We start from the raw sequence: 21723 nt of genomic DNA, 5'->3' as shown, positions 1-21723 counted from the left end.
TCCAAATGTTTTTTTCTTTGGTTTCTTTATTTATTTAGTTGTTTCATTGACTCTATCAAATGTGGGCCTTGGTATAGGCACATTCCATAATCCATCCATGCAGTAAACCAGCCTTCTCACTTCTAAATGACTTAACACTTCAAAATATTGAAGCTGTTGTATTTATTAGGAATAAAAGAAACCGCAATAAAGTTTAATCTTGAATTTAAAATATTAAATTAAGAGACATAAATAAAAATGAATATTTTTTAAATAACATTTTAAATCTACTATTTAATCAAATGTTTACAGAATTCATCCAAAAAAATCAAAAACTTCTGAGTTGTCGTGTGAATTTCTCTTGATCGTTAAGTGTAGTTTACACCTTTGACCACTGGGTGGCGCCGATGCTTCGACCTGCTTTATTGAGCAAAACGCGGAAGTGCCCTAAAACTGTTCCAGCGGAGTCTCCGTAGAACAAAGCTGCCACTCTGTTTTGAGACAATCATTAAGCTAGCTCCTCCGACACAGTAGCTCAGCTGCGCCTCTGTTATAAGGTAAATATATTTGTTTTGTAGTTGTAGTGGACTTATAATAACGTGTGTTGCACAGTCGGCGGACAGGCTTTGCCGCCGGACACCAAAACATCTGTCCTGTTAGCCCCGGCAGCTAGTTGTGGTAACTGCTAACTGTGCTAGCTAAGTTGACAAGACAGTCTGACGTTTTCCACAGAGACCAGCGCCGAGCTGCGGAGCTTTAGCAACATGTAGCTGCGCTGTTTGACCAGCTAGTTAGTGGTGGTTGACTCGCAGTGACTAGCAGTCTGCTGAGTGTGACGCTTCCTCCTGGTGTTCACAGAGCTCGTGTGATGGTGTTGACTCGGAGATGACCTGCAGCCTGAGCGTCTGAGCGACACGACAATCTTCCACTCAGGTCACATCTCGAGGTAAGCTGTGTTTTTCCTTCAGTTTCAGTCTGAGCATATTTGGTGGCATTCAACGTGTGAGGGTGTATCCTCTTGTGTCACAGGTTGCACACAGGGTGACCAATGCTTTCTGATGAGCTTGACTCCAAACCAGAGGTAAGCTTTTCACCAAGAGACATCTGATGTGACAGATTACGTTGAACGTGCAGCCGCTGATCCTGAGTGTGTCTCCTCTCAGCTGCTGGTGCAGTTTGTCCAGAACGCGTCCATCCCTCTGGTGCAGGGTCTGGAGGACTCCGAGTCCAAACACTGTCTGCCTCTGCTGGCCCCGGCTGAGAGCTCACTGTGCAGCCCGCTGGAGCTCACAGGTCAGCAGCCGATCACTGTCACATGCTCCCCAGATCTGTCAAAATACCTGCAGAGGAAAACTTATCTTAGTCAATTTAACTTCCTGTACTGTGCCACACTGCAACGCATGGTGGGTGTGTACTTAACCTGCTGTATTTTTAGCTTGTTGGTTCTTACATTGCTGTAATATAATCAGAGAAAATATTTGATGCCTCCAGTTTTAGACTGTCACCTCTGCTGCTTTTCTCTGCAACTGCAGAGGAAAACATAACACAACACCTCGATATAGCAAATACAAAAACCAGCAATATATTCAAATAAAACAAAGACAAACATAAAGTAGCTGATCCGTCAGTCAGCAGCATTGAAATCGTCAATTAATACAGAGGGAAGTTTACATGTTGGTCATGTACTCTAGGAACAAGTTTTTTTTCAAGCTCTAAACAATGAAGTGACACTGAATGGTAAAAAATATAGGCATAATAAAAAAGTAGTACATTTTTAAAGAAAGATCACAATCCAGAGCCAGTTTTTTAGTTTCTGTTTTCTTAAAAGTCAAAGGCCAAATATTAATAGAAGCTGTGAATCTAGGGACACAGTTACCGTCCCTGGTTTTGAGCAAGTGCATCTGCTCAACGTTTTTCACAATCCAGTTCTGTGAATATCCACCGTTGCATTGCTTTCCATCCTTCATTATTAAAATAGGCTCTCATAACCTTCACCTCACTCTTTGCTTAACATGCTCCAGCATCCATAACTTTTTAACCTGACCCTGTGTATTGATAGATGCTCCCTGCGATATATGTTCTTTCATTTGTTTCTGTGTGGGAATAACCTGTTTATGGTTTTAACAAATAAATTAGAGAAATGTACTCTAGTTATATTGAAGTGGAGTTTTCCAAAAGCAAACAGTCATGTCTATAATAGTAAACTGCATTTTGTGCATCCGAACAGATTGTGAAGGTATTTTCTTCCTCAAACATTTGCAATTTTTACATTTACGAATCTGATTTCTTCTCTGTGGCTCCAGTCGACTCTGGTCAGATACTAACATAAGCTGCTTTCTTCAGATGGAGGTCTGAGCCATGAGCCCGAGAGTTCTCCCTCCCTGTCAGAGTACGGAGGTGTGTCAGAGCGAAGCTCCTTAGTGGTCCAGACGCACCCTCATTCACGGGCCTCACCCAGCCCCCCGCCCATCCTCCATGACTTACAACAGTCAGACAGCACTTCCTACGTCCTGCTGAACCTCGCAAAAGGTAAAAATATAATGCATATACCCATGCACATGCCAGAGTCTCACAGTTACACCTATGGAGCAACAAACCGCAGGATTCAGTGAATAATTATAATATTTTACATTTTCACTCTAACACGTATGCAATATCACTTCTGACAACGACATTCTGCTGTATATTAATTCTGTATCAAAACAAGTCCTCCTACTTTGTATTATCTTTGATTTATCCCTCAATAAGCAACACCGCAGTGTTGCCCATGTGATGCAGATAAGCAGAAAACTGGCAGAAATAAATCAAGTGAGAGGCAGCTGCCAATGAGAAACGTTTGTGTTAAGGACAAGTAAATAAAAAAACGACAAAATGAATCCATAAGAAAACCCTGCTGATAACAGGAAAGGATCATGATTTGTCGCACTAATCTGTTTTATGAAAAGATAAAGAAAGGAACCTTTCCTCTTGTCAGCCTAATTATAGTGGAATTGAGGTAATGGGCAGTTTTTCTTTTATCACAATTTCTAGGTCATATGCACAACAAAAATAGCTGCAGTCTTAAGAGAAACCTGACATTATCCCAATTTGATGAGTCAGTTTGTGATGAATAATACAAGTAAAAGAGAGAATATTTTACTATAAAACAAATCCGATCTTGTGTCTGTACTTTGTGTCTCACTTTGATCCTGATTCTATACAGAGCATTAAAAAGAAATGCAGTGACACATTTTCATGAAGAAAAAAAAAACCAGTGAATGATTTTGGCAGGAAGAAATGATCCTTGGCAGACACATTCTCTTGGTTTATGAGGCCTTGGCAGGAGAGAAAAAAATAATAATTTGGGTCTCTTGACATAGACCTGATGCGCAGTGTTGTGTCTGTGACTCAGTGCGAGATATGAAGGATAGAAAGGACTTTTCAGCAGACAAAATCATTTTCTATTGTTACATTGATTTCAAATTCTGAATAGAGGCATTTTTTGGGGATATTTTATTGGTCTGCTGGCCACCATTCTCTCAGCCTTTCAGAAAACAGCCACACTGAATCAAAAATGGCTGAACATCAACGAAGGATAGTAATGAATTCAGAAATGTGACCTTGAGCGGCTCACGTCATTAATGATCTTGCAGAATATTGCATTGGCCTTGAACATATTGTTTCATGGTGATTCTCCCTCTGCCTTGTCTTCCCTCTGAGGCATCACAGCCTCCTCCGAGTCCCTGATCTTCGCCGCAGATGGCACCGGGGACGATGATGACGAAGGGGTCTCATCGGGGGACTACGGGATAGATGGCAGCGCTCCATGGTATCTGCGGGTACAAGAGCTGGCACACGACAGCCTGATTGCAGCCACGCGGGCGCAGCTTGCGAGAGATGCCAAGGCCAGCCAGGACGCCAGAGCTGCAAGTGTCAGCAACGGTAAAGTCACTTTGTCTTATCAATACAGGCCGAAAGGTTTACATGAGTCTATAACACTGGAAAATAAAACCAAATGGGTTCTTAATAAAATGATATAATGATAAGTGTAGGGATGTGTGTAGTGATAGTGTCTTCAGATGTATGTGAAGCAGTGCATTTTCTGTGTTAAGATATTCTTACGGCAGGGATGAGAGACAGAAGAGAAATAAGGTCAGCGACGAGATGAGAAAGTGGTGTAATCAGAACTGACTGGAACTGTGTTCAACGCTTCTCATCTTAAGTCTCTGAATCAAAATGAATTTGTAGCATTGTCGAGATAGATTTACAAGTCTGGCTGCAAAATATCCAAAGGAGTTATAAATTACCACATCATCGAAACATTGATCATGCCTCAGTACATATTGGTGCGCAGCTCCTCTGATGATTTAATGTGCCTTTAGTGATGTGGCTAATGCAGACCTGAGGCTACCCGGCTGCAGTTGTCAGGAAGACAGACTCAGGTTAGATGAGAGCAGAGATGAGCAGCAGCAGAGCGGGGACCAAAGACGAGGACAGGAGGATGTTCAGGTATTCAGACAACAGGAAAAACATTATTTGAATGATGATTCTGAGTAGTTTGACATTTTGGAAGCATGCTATTCACAGAACAGCCATATCGCTCCTGTTTTTCCTTCTAAGTATGAAGCTATAGCTAGCAGCCAGTCAGCTTAGGTTTGCACAAAGACAGCTAACAGCATCTTTGACAATCACTACTTCAAATGATTTATCTTGGTCTACTCTTGACTATTTCTTGGTCAAGAAAATTAGATTTTAACTATATTCAGGTAGGCTGTAAGCCTGATATAGCTCAACATGGTCACTCGAGTGGTTATAGAATCTCTCATGTTCATGTGGTTTGAAGTCGTAATGCTGAAAAATTAACGCTGTTGTATTTTTTGTGTTAAGAGCATTTAAACAACATTTTTGACAATTTTTTTCTTTTCAAGTTGTTCTGACTTGAGATGCCATCGCTTGATGTGCAAATGCACAATCTGACACAAATTTCAGGACATCAAAATTACAGCAATCAGAATTTGTCTTTGTCTAAACACTGTGCTCATGTTTGGTATCAGCTTTAAAAAAATGTCTGCGGTGTTTGAAATTTCAATTCAGGTCATGTAATCTGATGGATGACAGAATACTGTGTAACATCGGCTTCTGGCTGTAGCCTCACGCTTAACGGACAAAAAGATGTTGATCTCCACCTTTAGAGTTATGCAGATGATTAATGAGCCTCTGCTCTGCAATAGAGGACGACCTGCATAGGATGTTAAACACAGTACAAAGTTACGTTTATGATTCCTTCCAAATTCTGCTTTGTTTGTGTAGGATTTTCAATGTCTCTTATCAAAACGATGTCTCAATCGGTTGTTGATAGCTCCCCACGCTCTCACTGCGAGGCCTCTGATCTGATCTCAGACTTGAGATGTCTTTGCTGCAGCGCACAGTCACGTACAGATCTGTTGACCCACACCAGGAGTCGGCACCACATCACAGCACATTTTAACGCCCCTCCACAGGAAGTCTGATACATACAGAATTCAGCCATGACATTCAAAGCTCTATGACTCTTGGCTACATCTCTGATCTTTGAACCCCTTCTGAGTCGAATTGCAGCTGCAGGTCCTGGTTAAAAAAAGTGATATGTTAGCAAAGTCTCTCCATCTTATTTGGCCCAAGTTTATTTCCTCTGATCTCAACCTGGTTTCTGTTTTCCATGATTTATGATCAGTTTCTTTAATTATTTTTGTTGTCAATCCATTGTATTCTTGTTTTTTGTGCTGTCTTCATTTTTGTCAAAAACCTTTGACCTGTATTTAAGATTTGAACTTTTTAAATACAGGTCAGTGGACATGATCAGACTGACGACAGGAACAGTGTGTTGACAACATAGAGAGTACTATGGTAGGATTACGGTTCGTTAACACCTTACAAAGATGAGTCCACACGCTCTGATGTCCAAAAAACATTTGTGCTGGTTTACAGAGATGTGGAACAAAGTAATATGTTTCAAGTTTTATTTGTAATATTTAAGTTAACAATGGACCAAATACAATACAACTTCACAAAAATACCATGTACATTAGAGGATTTGAGTGTAAAACCTTGTATAAGAATATGTATATATATATATATAAATATATATATATATATATATATATATATAGTTATTGCACATTTTCTAGAGGTGGATAAGAGACACAGTAAAAACAGATATGCTGAGAATTGTCTGACATGATTTGAACAATGAGTGTAAAATCCTGAAGTGGTCAGATGAGTCATCCTTCAAAAGGTGTTCATCCCCCTGGTAGAGGTCAGATGTGTTCATTCAATGGCAAGACATGTTGAAGCTAATCTAGTATCTCATTGTGGCCGAGCATATGACTAAGATCCCTTATTTCGTTTTCTGATTTGTTCCCCCATCTATACATAGTAATGCAATATTCAGAAGTGGGTGCTTCAGACCAATCAAGGTTGTAATCAAAAGCCCGACAGATTTATAGGTTGGTAATAAAATATTGGCACTGGCCTCCAAACATCCACATCAGTCTGGCTCTAATTTCAAGGTGAACTGGACATGCTTTCTTTTTTTACCTCCATTTGATTTCAGCACATTTCTCCTTCACCTCATTATATTTCCATTTAAGTGAAGTTAGAGGAGTTAGCGGAGGGAAAAAAGACACATTTTTTCAGAGCGCTGAACGTCTTTGACATGAGCTCTCAGCTTATTCTGAGCTGCTGGACCAGTTAACAGAGGGCTTAAAATGCTTTGTATATTGTTGAATAAAGTGTCTGCAGCAGAGTGAAACTCCTCTGTGAGTCACTGTAATGGCTTCCCTCCCACTAACTTGCATTACATTAAGCATGTTTCCTGCAGCAGTGGGGTGTCCGGAGTATTACCGCTGCCATGCTCCGAGCAGAATTGGACCTGTTAGAGACATTCAAAGAGAGTCAAAGCGGGAAAAAAAGAAAGTGATTGCATTCAGCTTCAGGGTTGTTTTCTTTTGGCCGCGCTCGTTCAGCAGGTCTCAGTCAGAACCCAGTGATTGGCTTTTATACAGCCGGGCTCCAGAGGCCGGCCACCTGGCTCTTCTAGATTGTTTTTCTGCACGGCCCGCTCACTCTCTTCTCCCGGTTGCCTAGGTGACCACACACATGGTCTAACAGCAGACGGGGACAAGCGTGAGCTCCCGCCTCGGACCGGCCGCCCCCTCTCTAAGCAGATTCTCCGCTGCTCGTTCGAGGGCTGCTGCAGGACATTCACCTGGCCGGCTCATCTCAAATATCACCTCAAAACACACAGGTAACACATTCTCACACACGCACACACTCATTCTCTCACACACACACACACACAGCGGTGGAAGATAATGGAGTCAGGCAGTCATCCCAACCAGATGCTGCAGCCAAAGCACCGATATTCAATTAATTCCCTGAGCAAATGCTGGCTAATGTAGATCCACTTTCCAAATTGAATAATGATCATAATTTCAGCTTGCTGGCTAATAGTTTTCAACTTATCATACAAATGATGACACGCTGCTGCCACGTGCAATCCAATCTGAGCTGCTGACTGCAGGCGTTTTAACCAAACAACGTCCAACAACACGACAAATACGTGTACAACAATAAAGAAAACAATGAAGTGAGTCATTTTCATCTAATTACCATCTGTCTGAATGTGGAACGCACATTTCGTTCATCTTATCGGCTTCACACTTGGGATGTCTACTGTTACCGATGCGAGGAATGGCAGTGTCACGTTTAAAAGTAACTTTGACTGTTCTATATATGATCACAGCTCAGGTAGTCTTTCCCACTGGTTGTGTGTGTTGGAGGCAGAAACACAGCTGAAATGTAGAGGAGAGTGTTCATGTGCTGCAGGAGTGCTGTTAGCATCAGTGCAGGAAATCTATTTGCAGATGCCCTGTCTGACTTTGTGGTGGGCTGCTGCAAATGAAAAAACGTGTGTGTACAGGAAACACTGAAGCTTGTTTGTTTGTTTGGTTTATCCGGGCTCCCAGGAACGACCGCATGTTCAGGTGCAGCGCCGAGGGCTGCGGGAAGAGTTTCTACGTACTTCAGAGGTTGCAGGTTCACATGAGGACACACAACGGCGATAAGCCCTTCATCTGCAAGGAGAAGAACTGTGGCAAGAAGTTCACCACGGCTGGGAATTTGAAGAACCACAAACGCATACATACAGGTGAGGGGGGAAGTGGGTGGGACGATGCTCTCGCGTATAAAAGCCCGAACACGGTGAAGGCAATAACTCAGGCCATTTGATTCTGCTCATTTAATGCTTCCTTGGTGCAGTCAAGGCTGGAGATATGACAGAGTCAGCAGCACTGGCGCCTCCTTCACTGCTGGAAATTAACAGTCATATTTTATTTAGGGTGACATAAAGGTATTTGATGGCCCGTTCCACTGTCATCTTCTTCTTCTGTCTGGGGACCAGTTAGCGAGCAGACCAGCTACACTGCACTTTGTTTATATTTTGCCCATGTCTGGAAGAACAGCTTTTTAGGAGCTATGATATCCACTTATATTACATGTTTTACTTTCTTGTGCAAAACAAATAGTTGAGCTGTCACTAAAAGTAAGAACTAAGAAATGCTGCATTTAACATTTCCCCAGCGTTTCTTTGACCTTTCGACACATTCACATCTAATCCGTCTGTTATTCTGCCGTAAAAAGCTTACTACGTTAGGTCTGTGTATCTCTTTGTAGATCTAACTGTGTGTCTGTGTGGGGGGTGGGTGGCTGTTTCCAGGAGAGAAGCCTTTTCTCTGTGATGCAGATGGTTGCGGCAGATCCTTTGCAGAGTATTCCAGTCTACGAAAACACATGCTCGTGCATTCAGGTGAGTGAGACACAGTTTACAGCTAAGATCTTTTTTTTTTTTGGAAACTAGTGTTACGGATGTAGAGGTTATCATCATGTGCCTTGAGTCAGTTCAGAAGGGATCACATTATAGTACCTATCTCTGTGTGTGTGTTCCCCCCAGGTGAGAAGCCTCATCTCTGTGGGATCTGTGGTAAGACCTTCTCTCAGTCCGGCAGCAGAAACGTCCACATGAGGAAGAGACACGGAGAGGAGGGGCTCAGCAGCGACAGCAGAGAAACAGGTCAACTCTAACAAATACCTGCATAAACCCAACCCTTAAAATAACCCCAAGATAAACCTAATTCTAACCTGAACCCTAAACCAAGTCTTGACCCTTATGCTACATCCATACTACATCAACCGAGCCACAGATATGCCTGGTGGCAGTTTTAGAGCTGCTTGTATGGAAATGCTGCTGGCACCGTTTTACTGTGAAAACTCTGGGGCTGCGTTATAGTCTGGACGAGCAGAAACAACAAATAATGTAGACAATGACAACCGCTTGCTAATTAAGTTTTTGGGTCATGACGCAGCCTTTGCTGATTTGTCTGGCTCCTATCATATGACCCCGTTCTGGAAGAAGACTACCTGCACTGGCCTCAATGATACTCTCCACATGTGTAGGAGATGAGATATATTTTGACGCTGGCATACACCTGCCTTGAAGACGCAAACATTAATATGGATCTAGCCTTAAATTTAAAGAAAACCAAAATATCCTCACTTGACCAAAATAGCCCCATTTAATACGGTGTAATGATCAAACTGGTTCTCAGAAAGACAGAAATACAAGTAACACACACATCTAGTGTGGGAGGTACATGTGAATCCTTGGATTATGTTGCTTGAAGCAGCCCATACATTTTAAAATGTGCATAAGGATGGTGTTAGTCTAAGTTACATTCAGGGAGGTTTTTTAAATTATTAATGACTCTCAGCACTTAAATGGAAAAATTTGAATTATAATTTTTTTAAGGGTCCGTAGCTGATTTATTTCAGACTGCTGATGTCTTTGAAAGTATATAATTTACAAGTTGAAAAATTAACACAAATTATGTCTTCAAGCTTCTCTCGCCTTATTAAAACATCTATTAAATGAGATAAACAAGTTGCTGCTCGAGTAAATCTTCCACCGCAGATGTAGGAAATTTACCCGACTGCACTCCTGCCTCTGTTCTCAACTCCAGCTTCAGTACTGCTTCAGATTTTAAAAAACGCCTCTGAATGAGCTCTTAACATTCCTTCAAACGTCTAATTTTACAAAGTCGGCCTAAATTAGTTTTCTATATGGCGTGAATCACTGAGTGAAACAACGAGAGCAGACGGTGCTTTCGCCTTCTTGTCACATTTCTGCAGCAGTGGGGGAAGCACCGCTGCTGGAAGAGGAAACGCTGCCAAAGCTCTAATTATAAACAGCAGATTTATTCGGGTCAGCTTCCCCAAAGAGGCTGGTCTTTTGTAAAAGAAAAGCAAAGGAAGATACAGCTTTGCAACAGAGGGGTAGTTTCTGAGTTATTTATGCATAACAGAGACACAGTTTTATTTTTAAGGAGACTGTTGGAATAACTGCAGCCCTTTAACTTAAGAATTTGCACACAATTTCAGGTTTGACTCCACATTCAAAACCAACATGGGACTCTGATGTCAGCTCGTGTGTCACTCTCTACCTCACTCTTCTCTTGTGTGAAGTTGTTTTTTTTTTTTTGGCCGGTGACAGGAGAGGCGCTGACGCAAAGCAGCCTGCTGGAAGCAGACGGGGAGAATACAGACAGTATGGTCACCATGACAACAGCCGTGGAACCCATGAATCTTCATCATGCTATGCTGAGATCCCCAGGTAGGCGCGTGTGCATGTACGACATGTTATGATCACTACTTTAGCAAAGCTCTCAGTGTTAATGTCAGAGGTGCTGAGTCAACTCCTGGTGTTGATCACCAAGTGAAGTGTTTTAATCAGTTAGTGACCTCAGTCAAGTCTTCAACATTTGTTGTTTTCACTTTTACACCTACAATGAACTTCGGTTGTATTAATACATCTTAAATGATGTGACTTAAACTGTCTTTTATTTGTGATGCAGAATAGTTGGAGCCTGTATTTGTGGTGATTCAGTTTTAAACCCTGCAGGAACATGTGTGGCAAGAAGAAAAGGTCACAAATACCAAACACAACTCCTTCATAGTGGACACAAGTAGATTGTGACTGCCACATGCTTTTCACACCTGAAAGTCAAAAACCAAGGTTCACGTGTTTACATTTGGTCTGGTTAGTTTTGGTTACTCGTAATTTAGGAAGCCTACTACAGATTTTTGTTTACTGATACTCGACATTGATTGGTTTGAACACCGACGTGCGTCTGATGTCGGCATGTTGGTGGCGTTTGTTTTACCTGTTCTGCTGGGTGTTGTTGGTTGATAAGGGAGACATGGCCAAAGATTATACAGATTATGAATCCATATTGATAACTATCAAGATGTCAGATAATATTATACATTTCTATATTACAAGTTTAAAGACTGATATTTGCTCCTTGTTTGTGGTTTCAAGCTTCTTTATAAGCAGAGAATGACACTTTATGAACAGCAAAACCTTTTACACTGGAAGTTACGTAAGTTGATGAATTAACTTCACGTCATTGTGTTGGTGTCCCTCCCTCAGGCTCTGCAGACTCAGTGGTAGTTCTTTCTCAGCCACACGAGCTGGTGACCATGACGACGGAAGGCCATGCATATGGAGAAGACGTGGTGACGCTGCTGTAGTTCTGCTGTGACAAATGTCACACACTCAGTGGACTAAACATCAACGTGTAAATAGATGAATCACTGACTTTAACCCCTGTAGATATTTGTAATTAGCAACCAACAATGGTTTTATTTTGAAAAGCGTGAAAAGGGCAGAGTTTGTACAAACAACCTTTTTTCCTCAAGTTTTTAAAACTAATGCTCCCAAAGAAATACTGAGACGGGTTTTAAAGTTTATGATAATATAATGACCGTGAATTGTTCCGTGCAGATTGCATAATCACTATAGACTGAAGCCAGAGGTTAAAATGCAGTGATGCTCTCAACTGCACAGTGAGTGCCACTTATTGAAATGTACCAGACACATGTATAACCCATTATCCCTATTAGTAAAAAATAAAACCCTTGGCATTAAAAACTGCTAAAGCACAGTATTTTATATTGATGGATGTAAACACTGGTCTCACACTATACAAGCAGCCAATTCGCCCTGATATCTCAAACACAAACTGTCGTCCAAAGCTGCATTAACTGAGTGTGTTATTGAAACGTCTTTCACTCAAACACCACTTAACTCTCAATGCTCATTTACAGCTTAATATATATTAATACTAGAGAATAAATAAAGAAATAAAGCTCATATGAAAAACAGCAAACGTCTGGGCCTGTTAGATAAGCTAGTGCCCGTTACTTGTTGTGTTTGTTATTGAGCCACCAACTGAATCAGTAGTCACTCAGTGGATCTTCAGGTTGTGGAAGTGGTCCAGCATGGCGCCCAGAGCCCAGCTCGCCTCCACGTTGTTCACTTTCTTGGTCAACTAGGAGGAGACAAGAACCCAACACCAAATCACTCAAATGCCTTTTGTATTTATTGAAATAAAAAAAACCGTTACAGTAAAAGTAAGAAATGTTTGTATTGAATTTCTTTTTTCTCTCCACTTACAAGGACATTTTGGAAGGACAAAAACATAGTTACTAATATTTGCAATTTATGATGTGTGGTTTCCATGGACAGAAATATTCCAACATTATTCTGATTAAGACATTTCTATTATGATGTTGCTAATAGAACATTCCATTGATACAGTCCTACTTGTTTACACTCAAGCTCAGGGCATGTGTTAACTAAACGGGTCACCAGTAAAACATGATGCAATTAAAAAGTGACTAAAATGACCTTGCATAAAATTGTGGATGTCTCTGGGTTTGTGAATCCTTTTCTAGGCCCAGTTAAAATGGTAAAAACATACTCAACTCACTTAAAATCAATCAAGCTTTAATGTGACTTCATAAAACTGTCTGAGCTGCACAGATTTAAAGGTCCAGTGTGTAAGATTTAGGTGAAAGGGAACTATTAGCTGAAATTTAATGTAGAATAATCCTCATGATGTGTTTTCACTAGTTCATTTCATCTAAATTGTATGAATTGTAGTTTTCTTTACCCCAGAAAATGCCCTTTATATTTAAATACTTTATATTTACATAGAGGGGACCCGCTCTACGGAGGCCGCCATGTTTTTTACATTAGTCCAGACTGGACAAACTAAACACCTTTTGAGTTTTTTACGACAATTAAAGGCTACCACAGGTTCTTTTTTATGTTTGGAAGGAGAGGGTGAGGTGAGGGGTGTTCAGCTGCAACATGCAACTTCAACAATCGATATCACAAAATTCTACACACTGTACCTTTAAACTTGTTTCTACTGTTGCATCCTTACAAGCTAGGCTACAAACCCTGTAGATTGTGTTGTGCACTGATGCCTCACCTGCAGCACGGTGCTCTCCTTAAAGCCAAATCCATCCTTGAGCAGACAAGTGATGTAGGTCATGTCCATGCACAGGAAAGGGCTGATGGGAGGGTACTTGGTCATCTTGTTGCACACTGAGCAGAGAAAAAGGGACGAATTATGTTGGTGTATCTTGGATAATCAGGCATCGGTATTCTGCTGAGAGCATGACGCAGGACTTAGCAGCAAGGACATGAGTGCAGATGATGGAGATGCTGTCTCAAGAACAGCAAGCTGCACGTCTGTCATAGTAACCGTGCGCTGCTTTGACCATCTCACCCTCTTTAGCTCTCTTCTTGAAGTCTCTGACCTGCAGCATCCCACCTTGGACCCCATCTGTAACAGAGGGTGGTGGGGGAGCGGGTCAGCTCACGTTTGAAACACTGTACCATGCATTTCAATATCAGATTCACATGCACATTAACATAATACTGAATACTGTGGCCTTTCACTGTGGACTGGCAGAGGACAGCGATTTGTCTAATAACTACACACCGAAGTGCGGATGAGTCACATTCTCCCCTCTCAGCCTCACGTTCGAGTGGGTATTAACATCTTGCTGGGTCTGTATAATTATGTAAGGTGTGTGCAGAGAGTGTGTGTGTGTGTGTGTGTACTAACCGATAAGGCCTGCGTCCACCGCTCTGTCAAAGTAATAGGAGAATGCATAGAAAACGTTGCTGCCTTCCAGCTCATATGGCTGATGAATGATGTCCTTCACCACCTTAAGTACTTCTTGATAACAGAGCTTGAATCCTGTGTAACCTGGAGAAGAAAGCAGTGTAAATGATGCATCGCATTTTGGAGCAACATTATGAAACGATGCGGAAAAGTTCATTTTAATGGGCTTTTGTAACATTACTGCTGCAGTCATACATTTTCTGACGTGTATTTTCCTCAAACCTGTCACATTATCTAATTTACGCTGGATGTCCCAAGTGTAAAGGGAACATTTGAGGAAACGGCAGCTTTGGATTGGTTCCTCTCATGAATTAAACCACATCTTACCCTCTGGGTCTCCGCTGACATGATAGGTGATCCCTCCAAAGCTCCATTCATCCCTGAATTTCTTCGGCAGGCAGGAACTTTTGAAAACCCGCCACTCCATCCCTGTGAGAGCAATGACATGAACGGTTGATATGGTTTAATTTGCTAACTGGCTCAACTGAGACAATTTTCACTGAAGCGCTTCAATGATTCATCTCAGGGTCTCACTTCACTGGTTTATCAGAGAGGAAGACTTTATGTCCCACAAACACATCTTTCTCTTGTATAACCTCTCAGCATTTGGAGAAATAGGCAGGAAGGAAAGAAAATAACAAAGGAGAGAGAGAGCTTGGAAAAACTGACTCATTGTTGTGTCCCCGTATCTTTCAGACACACACGGACACAAAATGAAAAACACTGACCCACAGCCAATGGCAACAAAGCACCTTCTCCTCATATACAGTACCTTTTGCACCAAGAGCGCCCAGCGTGGCGAGTCGTCCTGCCATCAGTCCATTTCCCAGGTAACTGGATGGAGTCACAGGAGAGTAATGTTAGATTGTTAAAAACAATATATAGTAAAAAAAAAAGTGTGTACATATCAAATGAATCATTCTGAAAACATCCCTATTATTCACATCTTAATGATGATACAGAAAATATAAGTGCTCATGCAACATGGAGGTTATGTTTTCACCCCCGCCTGTTTGTTTGCTAGCAGGATTACGCAAAAACTAAAAAAACTACAGAATGGATTTCCACAAAACTTGTTGGAAGAATGGATCAAGAACTCAGGACAAAGGGGCAGATCCATGATCCATTTTCACCATTTTCCCAGGAAATAATAACAGGATCTTGATTTTAATTCTGCCAAACAGACTGATTGACTGTGTAGCATTTGGTGCAGCTTGATTTAATTGAAGGGTAAGGTTGGAGCAATAAGCTTAATTGAGTGCCATTAAATAATTAAAATATAATTGTGCAAGAAATAATTAAAAACAGATCCAGGTGAAGTTATAAGAACAAAATCCGTGGCATTTGAAACAACTACAGTCAACACTGGAGGCCGATTCAATAATGTATTAATATATATAAATTTATGGACATGACTATTAAAAGATAATCAATCAGGAATTGATCTGATTCTATCACTTATAATTCATATGTAGACATATGCAACATGCATTAATTGTCTGTTACCTGTAAGTGTATAATTCAAATGTTGAGTTGAAGATGTCAAATCTGGCAACAAAGTCAGTGACAGGAACACTTTCAATGGTTTCCTACACAGGAATATGAAGGACAGAGTAGAAAAGTCATTTCTTTTTCAGTTAATTAGGAGAATCTCTTACAAAAAAAACAAACAACAGACCCTCAGTTTCGGCAGGAATGTGATCTGCGTAGATCCTCCTCCCAAATCCAATATTCCCACCGTCTTCTTGGTTTGTGCGTTGAGGTGACCTGAAAATATTTCCTTCTTTAATCCCAAAGCCACAACAGAGAAGAATCAGCTGTATCAATTGTACCTTAAGATTATATCTTCAAAAACCCTCAAGTAAAAAATCCTAACACTGAGTCTGATAAAGATCAGAGCTGTCGGCTTTAGGCAAAGAGCTGTGTTAGTCAGACTCTGCTGTGAACAAGGATCTATTATAAGACACCGACGCTAAGTTCAACTTGAATGTACAGTAGCTGAGCCCAGAGAATAAAATAAGTTAAATATTCAGTGTTGTGTAACAATCGGTTCTTACCTGTCAGAAAGTTCAAAGAAATCCAAGCCAGGATTCCTGCATTCACAAAATTAGCAAACAAGAAAACCAAGAAACAGGAAAACGTTATTTCAGGCGGAGTGCCCAATTTCAATTAAGAAAAGCTGATGACAAATTCAGGCAGAAATGACAATAGCTGCAGCACAAACAAACATGTGCTGACGTGTGAGTAAGAGCTGTAACACTACAAACAAAGTTGAAATGCTGACAAATCAATTACACTATGGCCCAACAGACAGTAACATTTTCCACCACATAATTACAGCCTTTTTAACGTTGCTGCAACAACCTTGCGGTGAAAAGCAATTTTCTAAAGTGTCATCAAAAAAGACAAGCAGTAATCTAGAGCAATTTAGTCGAATGTCTGCAGTAAACAAGGATTCCTTATAGAAACGGCAGAGCAGATGAGAAGTAGGGCAGGAGGCTCGGCGATGCCACCTACGATGTACCACGGGAAAAACACGAGCGGCTGCGATAACTGACAAATGTGTTGCTTGTCAAGTCTGAGGGTGTGCAGACCGTACCTTCATTTGTGCCATTCATTATAGTGACGCTGTTGTCTGGGACCAGAAAGGGAGATTCATCAAACACATGTTGAACCTGAGGAGGAAGAGAAGGAGGGAGAGAATGAGAACATGAGGAGAGCAGCAGAGAAATGCCCTGAATGTTATCTACTGTAATAGCAGCTCATCCAGAGGTGCCCTCCACTTGGAGGGATTAATTAATTCCCTCAGGGGGATTAATAAAATATAATTTATCTTCCAAGGTGCCCCAGGGCCCTCCATTACTATCATATCCCCTCCTCAACAGCCATCCACACTAAGCTCACAGCGCTCTGATAACAATACTTCTCCTCTTCTCTCCGTACCACCTGCTGGAGCAGTTAAATTGTTCTGTCTTTATCAGCTTCCTTTTTAACAGTTGGACAATGTAGCTCCTAAGAACTCACTCATGATAAAGGACTGTACGCTGCTTTGCAAAATGTCACTATTGTGTAAACAGCTAATCTCGAGATCGTATCTCGTGTCTTGGCATCAGCACTTTCATTTACCTGCTCCAACAGAGCCCGAGCTTTCTGTGCGACCAGCAGCCGGAGTCCAGCCGTGGCTCTGAGGACCACGGGGGTCCTTTTCCACTCCACGCGAGGCACAGTCCTCTTGGCCACCTTCAACAACATCTGCACCGTGTGTCCCGCCTTTAAAGAACACACACACAATCCTCACTTGAACAAAAACAGAACTGTCTTGACAACAGGGTGACAGGTAAACATTCATTAGCAATGTGAGTCCCTGCGGAGGGAGGCTAGTGGCAGTGTTTTTAAACACAATGTAGAGCCAGGGCTCAATATAATTGATTAGGTTTGACAATGAACTCACCATTTCAGGGGAGTCAGCATATGCAGACAATCCAGGCTTTATGGAATGGAACATCTCGTTGTCCAAAATGGGCAGCTCCTCTACAAGACAGAAGATCCACCCACACCAAATATGCAGCAGCAGCAGCAATTAAAACGCATTAAGAGGCCTCAGTCTGCTTAGCATACATATGCAAAATAGATCCCTTAATTCAAGATGAGGTGTTGACTTGAATCTGGCAAAATAGGATTAGTGCTAAAGTTAAATGTAACTTCTGTCTCCTTAAGAACTGAGAGGCACTGAGGGTGGAGGGAAAACTGAGGCATGGCTTGTTTCTCTGCTACATTTGCATCCTCTGATGTATATTGTTCTATTGATCTGTTTATATTAAGCTCTATAACTTTTTATTGTAAATTGTCTTCTCTCTTTTTCTCACATTATATCCTCTATTGCTTTTATTGCATCGCTAGGCTGACTGTCCTTCTTGTCCAACACTTTTCATTGTACTGTTGACCCTGTGTTAACTTACAATTGACAAATAAAATGAAATTTGATCTTGTAAACAATCTTTTCCTTTTAAATGTTTCCATGTGAATTATCTAATGCACGACCTCCTTGCTACGGCACATGTATCAGTAATTAAATGGCATCCTAAATGATGGAATGAGTAAAACAGCAGAGGGAAGCATGTCACAATCAACCTGCTCTCCTCAGCATTACCTGTGTCACTCTGGATGAAGGTGTAAACGTGGATGCGTGTGCCCGTGCTCCCTGCATCAAACATCACAGCATAGAAGATGCGGCTGTGGTTTGCCGGGCGGCTGAGGCTGGGCAGGATGCTGTTGATGTCGTTGGTGAAATCCAGAAGCGAGGTCCTGGCTTGGGCTCGACTCAGTCCCACAACGGCAAGCAGCAGCAGTAGAAGAAGCAACGCGGTGGGCTTCATCTTCATTCTGGAGAATAAGCAAAAAAAATAGGAAAAAGAAAGGTCTTCAAGTTAAAGGTCTTTTACAGTATTATTCAAAAATACACAGCTCAATATTACAGCTCTAACTGTGGCTGACTAGTTCTGGGAGATGTTAAATTACCTCACGACACGCAACTGAGGAGTGAGAAGCAATCAGGTTATTTACAGTAGGTCATTTGGCCACACCCCACCTACTACCTTAACAACCACAGGGACACATCCCAAAAAATCCTCCTCTCTACCTGCTGAGTCAACTCCAGCAGACGAGTTAGAAAACATCACAGTTTGGATTTAATTAATGGACTAATTCTTTGATCCTGGTGTTCGATCAATACACGGCAACCGAGCATGTCTCAGGCTGCCAAACTCAAGACTTCAAATGTGGGGAACTGTGAGGTCTTGAAAAGCCTCAGTTAAGCTCTGCTCTGTGGGAAACCTTTGCCGAGACTGTGTCAATCTGACGATGTGAAAAATAATTTTTAAAAATTCTCCTGGTAAGTGAGATAAAATATAAAAAAATGCTACAAGATGTATGATTTTACAGTTTAAGGATTACCCAAGCCCCCTCGCTCCTAACCTTAATTCATTTATTATTGATCACTGACAAAATAAATGGAATCTATAATGAAGAGTTGTGATAATTGATGTATTCCTCATGGTTTTATTTAGCCACTGTAAAGGAGGTTTGCTCTTTCTGTGACGTAGCATTTATTCTGGATGTTTGTTTTTTTTTTAACTTTCTGCACAAATTGACATCATGGGATTAAAAAACACTCATTGCTGTGTTATTGCTGTAATATATGCATATGCATATTAACATTGATTTTATCTGTGCTCTGCTGCAAGCCAGATACAGTACTGACCTGAATTGAGGCTTTCATCAAATTAAACCAGCCTGCGTATATGTATCTGTGTATGTACCAAACTGCAAAAGTCTTTAGATGTTACACTTCTGCATGACTATCTACTTTCAATAAAAATACTCATTTGAAAGTTGGTTGATCCCAATGCCTGAGAAAAAAACAACACTGAACACGTGCATCTGATTCTCATAGTCACGTTGTGCAATCAGTTGCTGAATGAAAACAGTTTTCTCCACTATGCTGCATAAAGGACGTGATCAGATCTTCCCATGCTTCACATGTCTGGACCATGCATGGAAATGTTACTTCATAAATAAACGCACTTGGTGCAGCATTAACAGAAATGCAGCAGCACATGTTGGAATAAAACTCTACTGCTGCACTGGGTCTGTTACATTTAGTGACCCAGTGCCTGTGATTCGTTCGCAACGTGTCGGGTTTTTCAATATCCTCTGGCTGTGTGTGGATTTAAAATAGCTTGTTCTCATATTACAGAGCATTTGTAGGTTTTTTGCTGCCGGGTTCAGTCCAGAGCAGAACGGATCCACACATTACAGAAAACAAACTCGTGCTCAGGGACTGTTAGCGTGTTGTAGCGAGATAAGTCAACTTTCTATGAATGAGCGCTTGCAAGTCCAGGGTACAAATGTTCTAATATCTCGCGTTATCGTTGACTTTGAATAATGTCCACCACTTTATATTAACAGTAACATCCCGTAGACCGGATAAAGCTGCATTTTACTGCGTTTACCGACAAAAACAGCTCCGTCAACCATGATGTTTGGTAGCTTGACTTAGTGAAGTTGAAGCTAGTTAGCTAACATTAGCTGCCGCGCTACAGCGAGTAACTACATTTGGAGGCAAAACTTGAAGTGTTGTTGTCTTCAAACTAAACTCGAAGACATAGAACACGCACAGACAGAAGAGACCGACGGTGACTGAAAGTATTAAACACAGCGGGGGCTCACCATGATGTTCGGGCTAGCTAACACCGCTAGCACTCAGCTGACTCCTCGTGACGTCACGGTGTAAAGTTGTTTTGGGGCTCGGTGGAGGTGACAACAATGAAAGATGCTGACAACATGGCAGATCCACAGAGAGCGACATGCAGCTGTTTGCACTGTCAGTGGTTAGTGTGGCCGCCAGCAGGAGCGTTTAGTTACTGCGGTCAAGTGAGCAGACGTTCGTCTTTTCCTGATTTCAACTGCGCCCGTATTACACAATGTATGCAAATGCAGGTAGTCCATGATACGGAGCGAGCAAACCTATTACTCTACTACAGGACCATCCTGACTGCTCACTCACTCAGTATCAAGCATATTTACTGTATCATCCAGTCAGGATGGTCCTGAGATCAAGCTTACAAACCTTTGTCAGACATTATGGATCAAAGGGATTTTACAGTAGAGTAAATAAAGAGCACAATGCCTTTTTCAATTCAAAATAATGAACTTTGAGACTGAATTTCTCAAAAATGATACAGTAAATATGCTTGATACTGAGTGAGTGAACAGTCAGGATGGTCCTGAGGACAACTTTTGACAACCTTTGTCAGACATTATGGAATAAAGGGATTTTACAGCAGCATAAAAGATTGGCTCGCTCTGTATCATGGACTACCTGCATTTGCCATACATTCTGTAATACGGGCGCACTTGAAATCAGGAAAAGAAGAAGGTCTGCTCACTTGACAGCAGTGCTTAGTTCCCATGTTTACATTTCACAGCTGGTCACAACACTGGAGGCTTTCAGCAAATTCAATTAAAGGCTGCAAGTCTAATTCAGACACTATAGAGTTTTCCTCAAGTTTATTATTGCTCCAGCATACCTGCGTGTTATTGTGATTCATGGATTGTAAAATGAACAGTAGCAAGATAGATATAGAGATCTAGATATTAGAAATCTCTTGATCTGTGTCAAAGCTCCAGAGCTACTTCAGAGTTATTCCTTGTCATCCTCCTCAAACAGTTCTACAAAGTACTGTCGCTTTTTATTGTTTGTGTGCTGTTAGTTGTGCGCAGAGGTTTTTATAAAAAGTCTATGGTGCCTAGTGAAGTTAGAAAACTTTGTGTTCATACTACCTGGTTTATCTACAATGAAGATTTTAAAGTCAAAGTTTTTCATACAATGAAACTGCCTTTTCTTTATCATTGTACGCGTTTTTCCTTAACTGCTGTTATTTTTCATATATTGCATGTCGGCTATTTCAGAGGTCTGTTAAGCAACTGACACAATCTTCAGACCAATAAAGCGTTTCAAAATAAAAGCTATGTAATTCAGCTCGATATAAAGCATTGCAGCAACGGAGGACGTAGAAGACATGTCCCACTCAGTCCACAGACTGAAGGCACACTGACCCCACTGACTGGTACAGAGCTCTGGATAATTTACATCAGATGTTTGTGGAATATGAAGTTGAAACAGATCAGG

At 41.3% G+C, this 21723-nt stretch overlaps 2 protein-coding genes across 3 annotated transcripts; one reads left to right on the top strand and one right to left on the bottom strand.

Moving 5' to 3' along the window:
* Nucleotides 1-400: 400 nt before the first annotated feature.
* znf410 (zinc finger protein 410) lies at nucleotides 401-12473 on the top strand. 2 transcript variants are annotated; one of them, XM_069514648.1, is made up of 12 exons: nucleotides 401-536; nucleotides 838-925; nucleotides 1009-1060; nucleotides 1143-1272; nucleotides 2323-2508; nucleotides 3688-3900; nucleotides 7084-7243; nucleotides 7965-8146; nucleotides 8714-8803; nucleotides 8948-9067; nucleotides 10544-10663; nucleotides 11483-12473. In XM_069514648.1, exons 3-12 carry the CDS (start codon nucleotides 1028-1030, stop codon nucleotides 11581-11583), a joined length of 1335 nt encoding a protein of 444 aa, XP_069370749.1. In that variant the 5' UTR covers nucleotides 401-536; nucleotides 838-925; nucleotides 1009-1027; the 3' UTR covers nucleotides 11584-12473. The 2 variants fall into 2 exon arrangements, with proteins under 2 accessions (XP_069370749.1, XP_019947484.1); XM_020091925.2 differs by having other exon boundaries at nucleotides 3679-3900.
* On the bottom strand, nucleotides 11358-20517 carry entpd5b (ectonucleoside triphosphate diphosphohydrolase 5b). Its single transcript, XM_020091927.2, has 14 exons — nucleotides 20262-20517; nucleotides 18184-18416; nucleotides 17485-17564; nucleotides 17160-17303; nucleotides 16633-16708; nucleotides 16091-16126; nucleotides 15712-15800; nucleotides 15540-15622; nucleotides 14806-14867; nucleotides 14361-14462; nucleotides 13974-14117; nucleotides 13632-13688; nucleotides 13332-13447; nucleotides 11358-12383 (listed from the first exon to the last, which is right to left on the bottom strand). The coding sequence occupies exons 2-14, from the start codon at nucleotides 18413-18415 to the stop codon at nucleotides 12300-12302; spliced, it is 1305 nt and encodes a 434-aa protein (XP_019947486.2). The 5' UTR covers nucleotide 18416; nucleotides 20262-20517; the 3' UTR covers nucleotides 11358-12299.
* Between the last annotated feature and the right edge of the window lie 1206 nt (nucleotides 20518-21723).

Source organism: Paralichthys olivaceus, chromosome 19, assembly GCF_024713975.1.
Source record: "Paralichthys olivaceus isolate ysfri-2021 chromosome 19, ASM2471397v2, whole genome shotgun sequence".
Classification (NCBI taxonomy): domain Eukaryota; kingdom Metazoa; phylum Chordata; class Actinopteri; order Pleuronectiformes; family Paralichthyidae; genus Paralichthys; species Paralichthys olivaceus.
Note: the sequence above shows the minus strand (reverse complement) of the source record. Positions and strands in the feature narration are given on the sequence as shown.

What these genes read in the sequence shown, in the direction of transcription:
- entpd5b (XM_020091927.2), bottom strand. Translation starts at nt 18,415, where the DNA reads ATGAAGATGAAGCCCACCGCGTTGCTTCTTCTACTGCTGCTGCTTGCC. An exon ending in CTCGGGCTCTGTTGGAGCAG is followed by an intron (nt 16,709 to 17,159) that starts GTAAATGAAAGT and finishes CTTCCTCCTCAG; the next exon opens with GTTCAACATGTGTTTGATGA. An exon ending in TTTGAATTATACACTTACAG is followed by an intron (nt 14,868 to 15,539) that starts GTAACAGACAAT and finishes GACTCCATCCAG; the next exon opens with TTACCTGGGAAATGGACTGA.
- znf410 (XM_020091925.2), top strand. Translation starts at nt 1,028, where the DNA reads ATGCTTTCTGATGAGCTTGACTCCAAACCAGAG. An exon ending in CAGCGACAGCAGAGAAACAG is followed by an intron (nt 9,068 to 10,543) that starts GTCAACTCTAAC and finishes GGCCGGTGACAG; the next exon opens with GAGAGGCGCTGACGCAAAGC. An exon ending in TGCTATGCTGAGATCCCCAG is followed by an intron (nt 10,664 to 11,482) that starts GTAGGCGCGTGT and finishes TCCCTCCCTCAG; the next exon opens with GCTCTGCAGACTCAGTGGTA.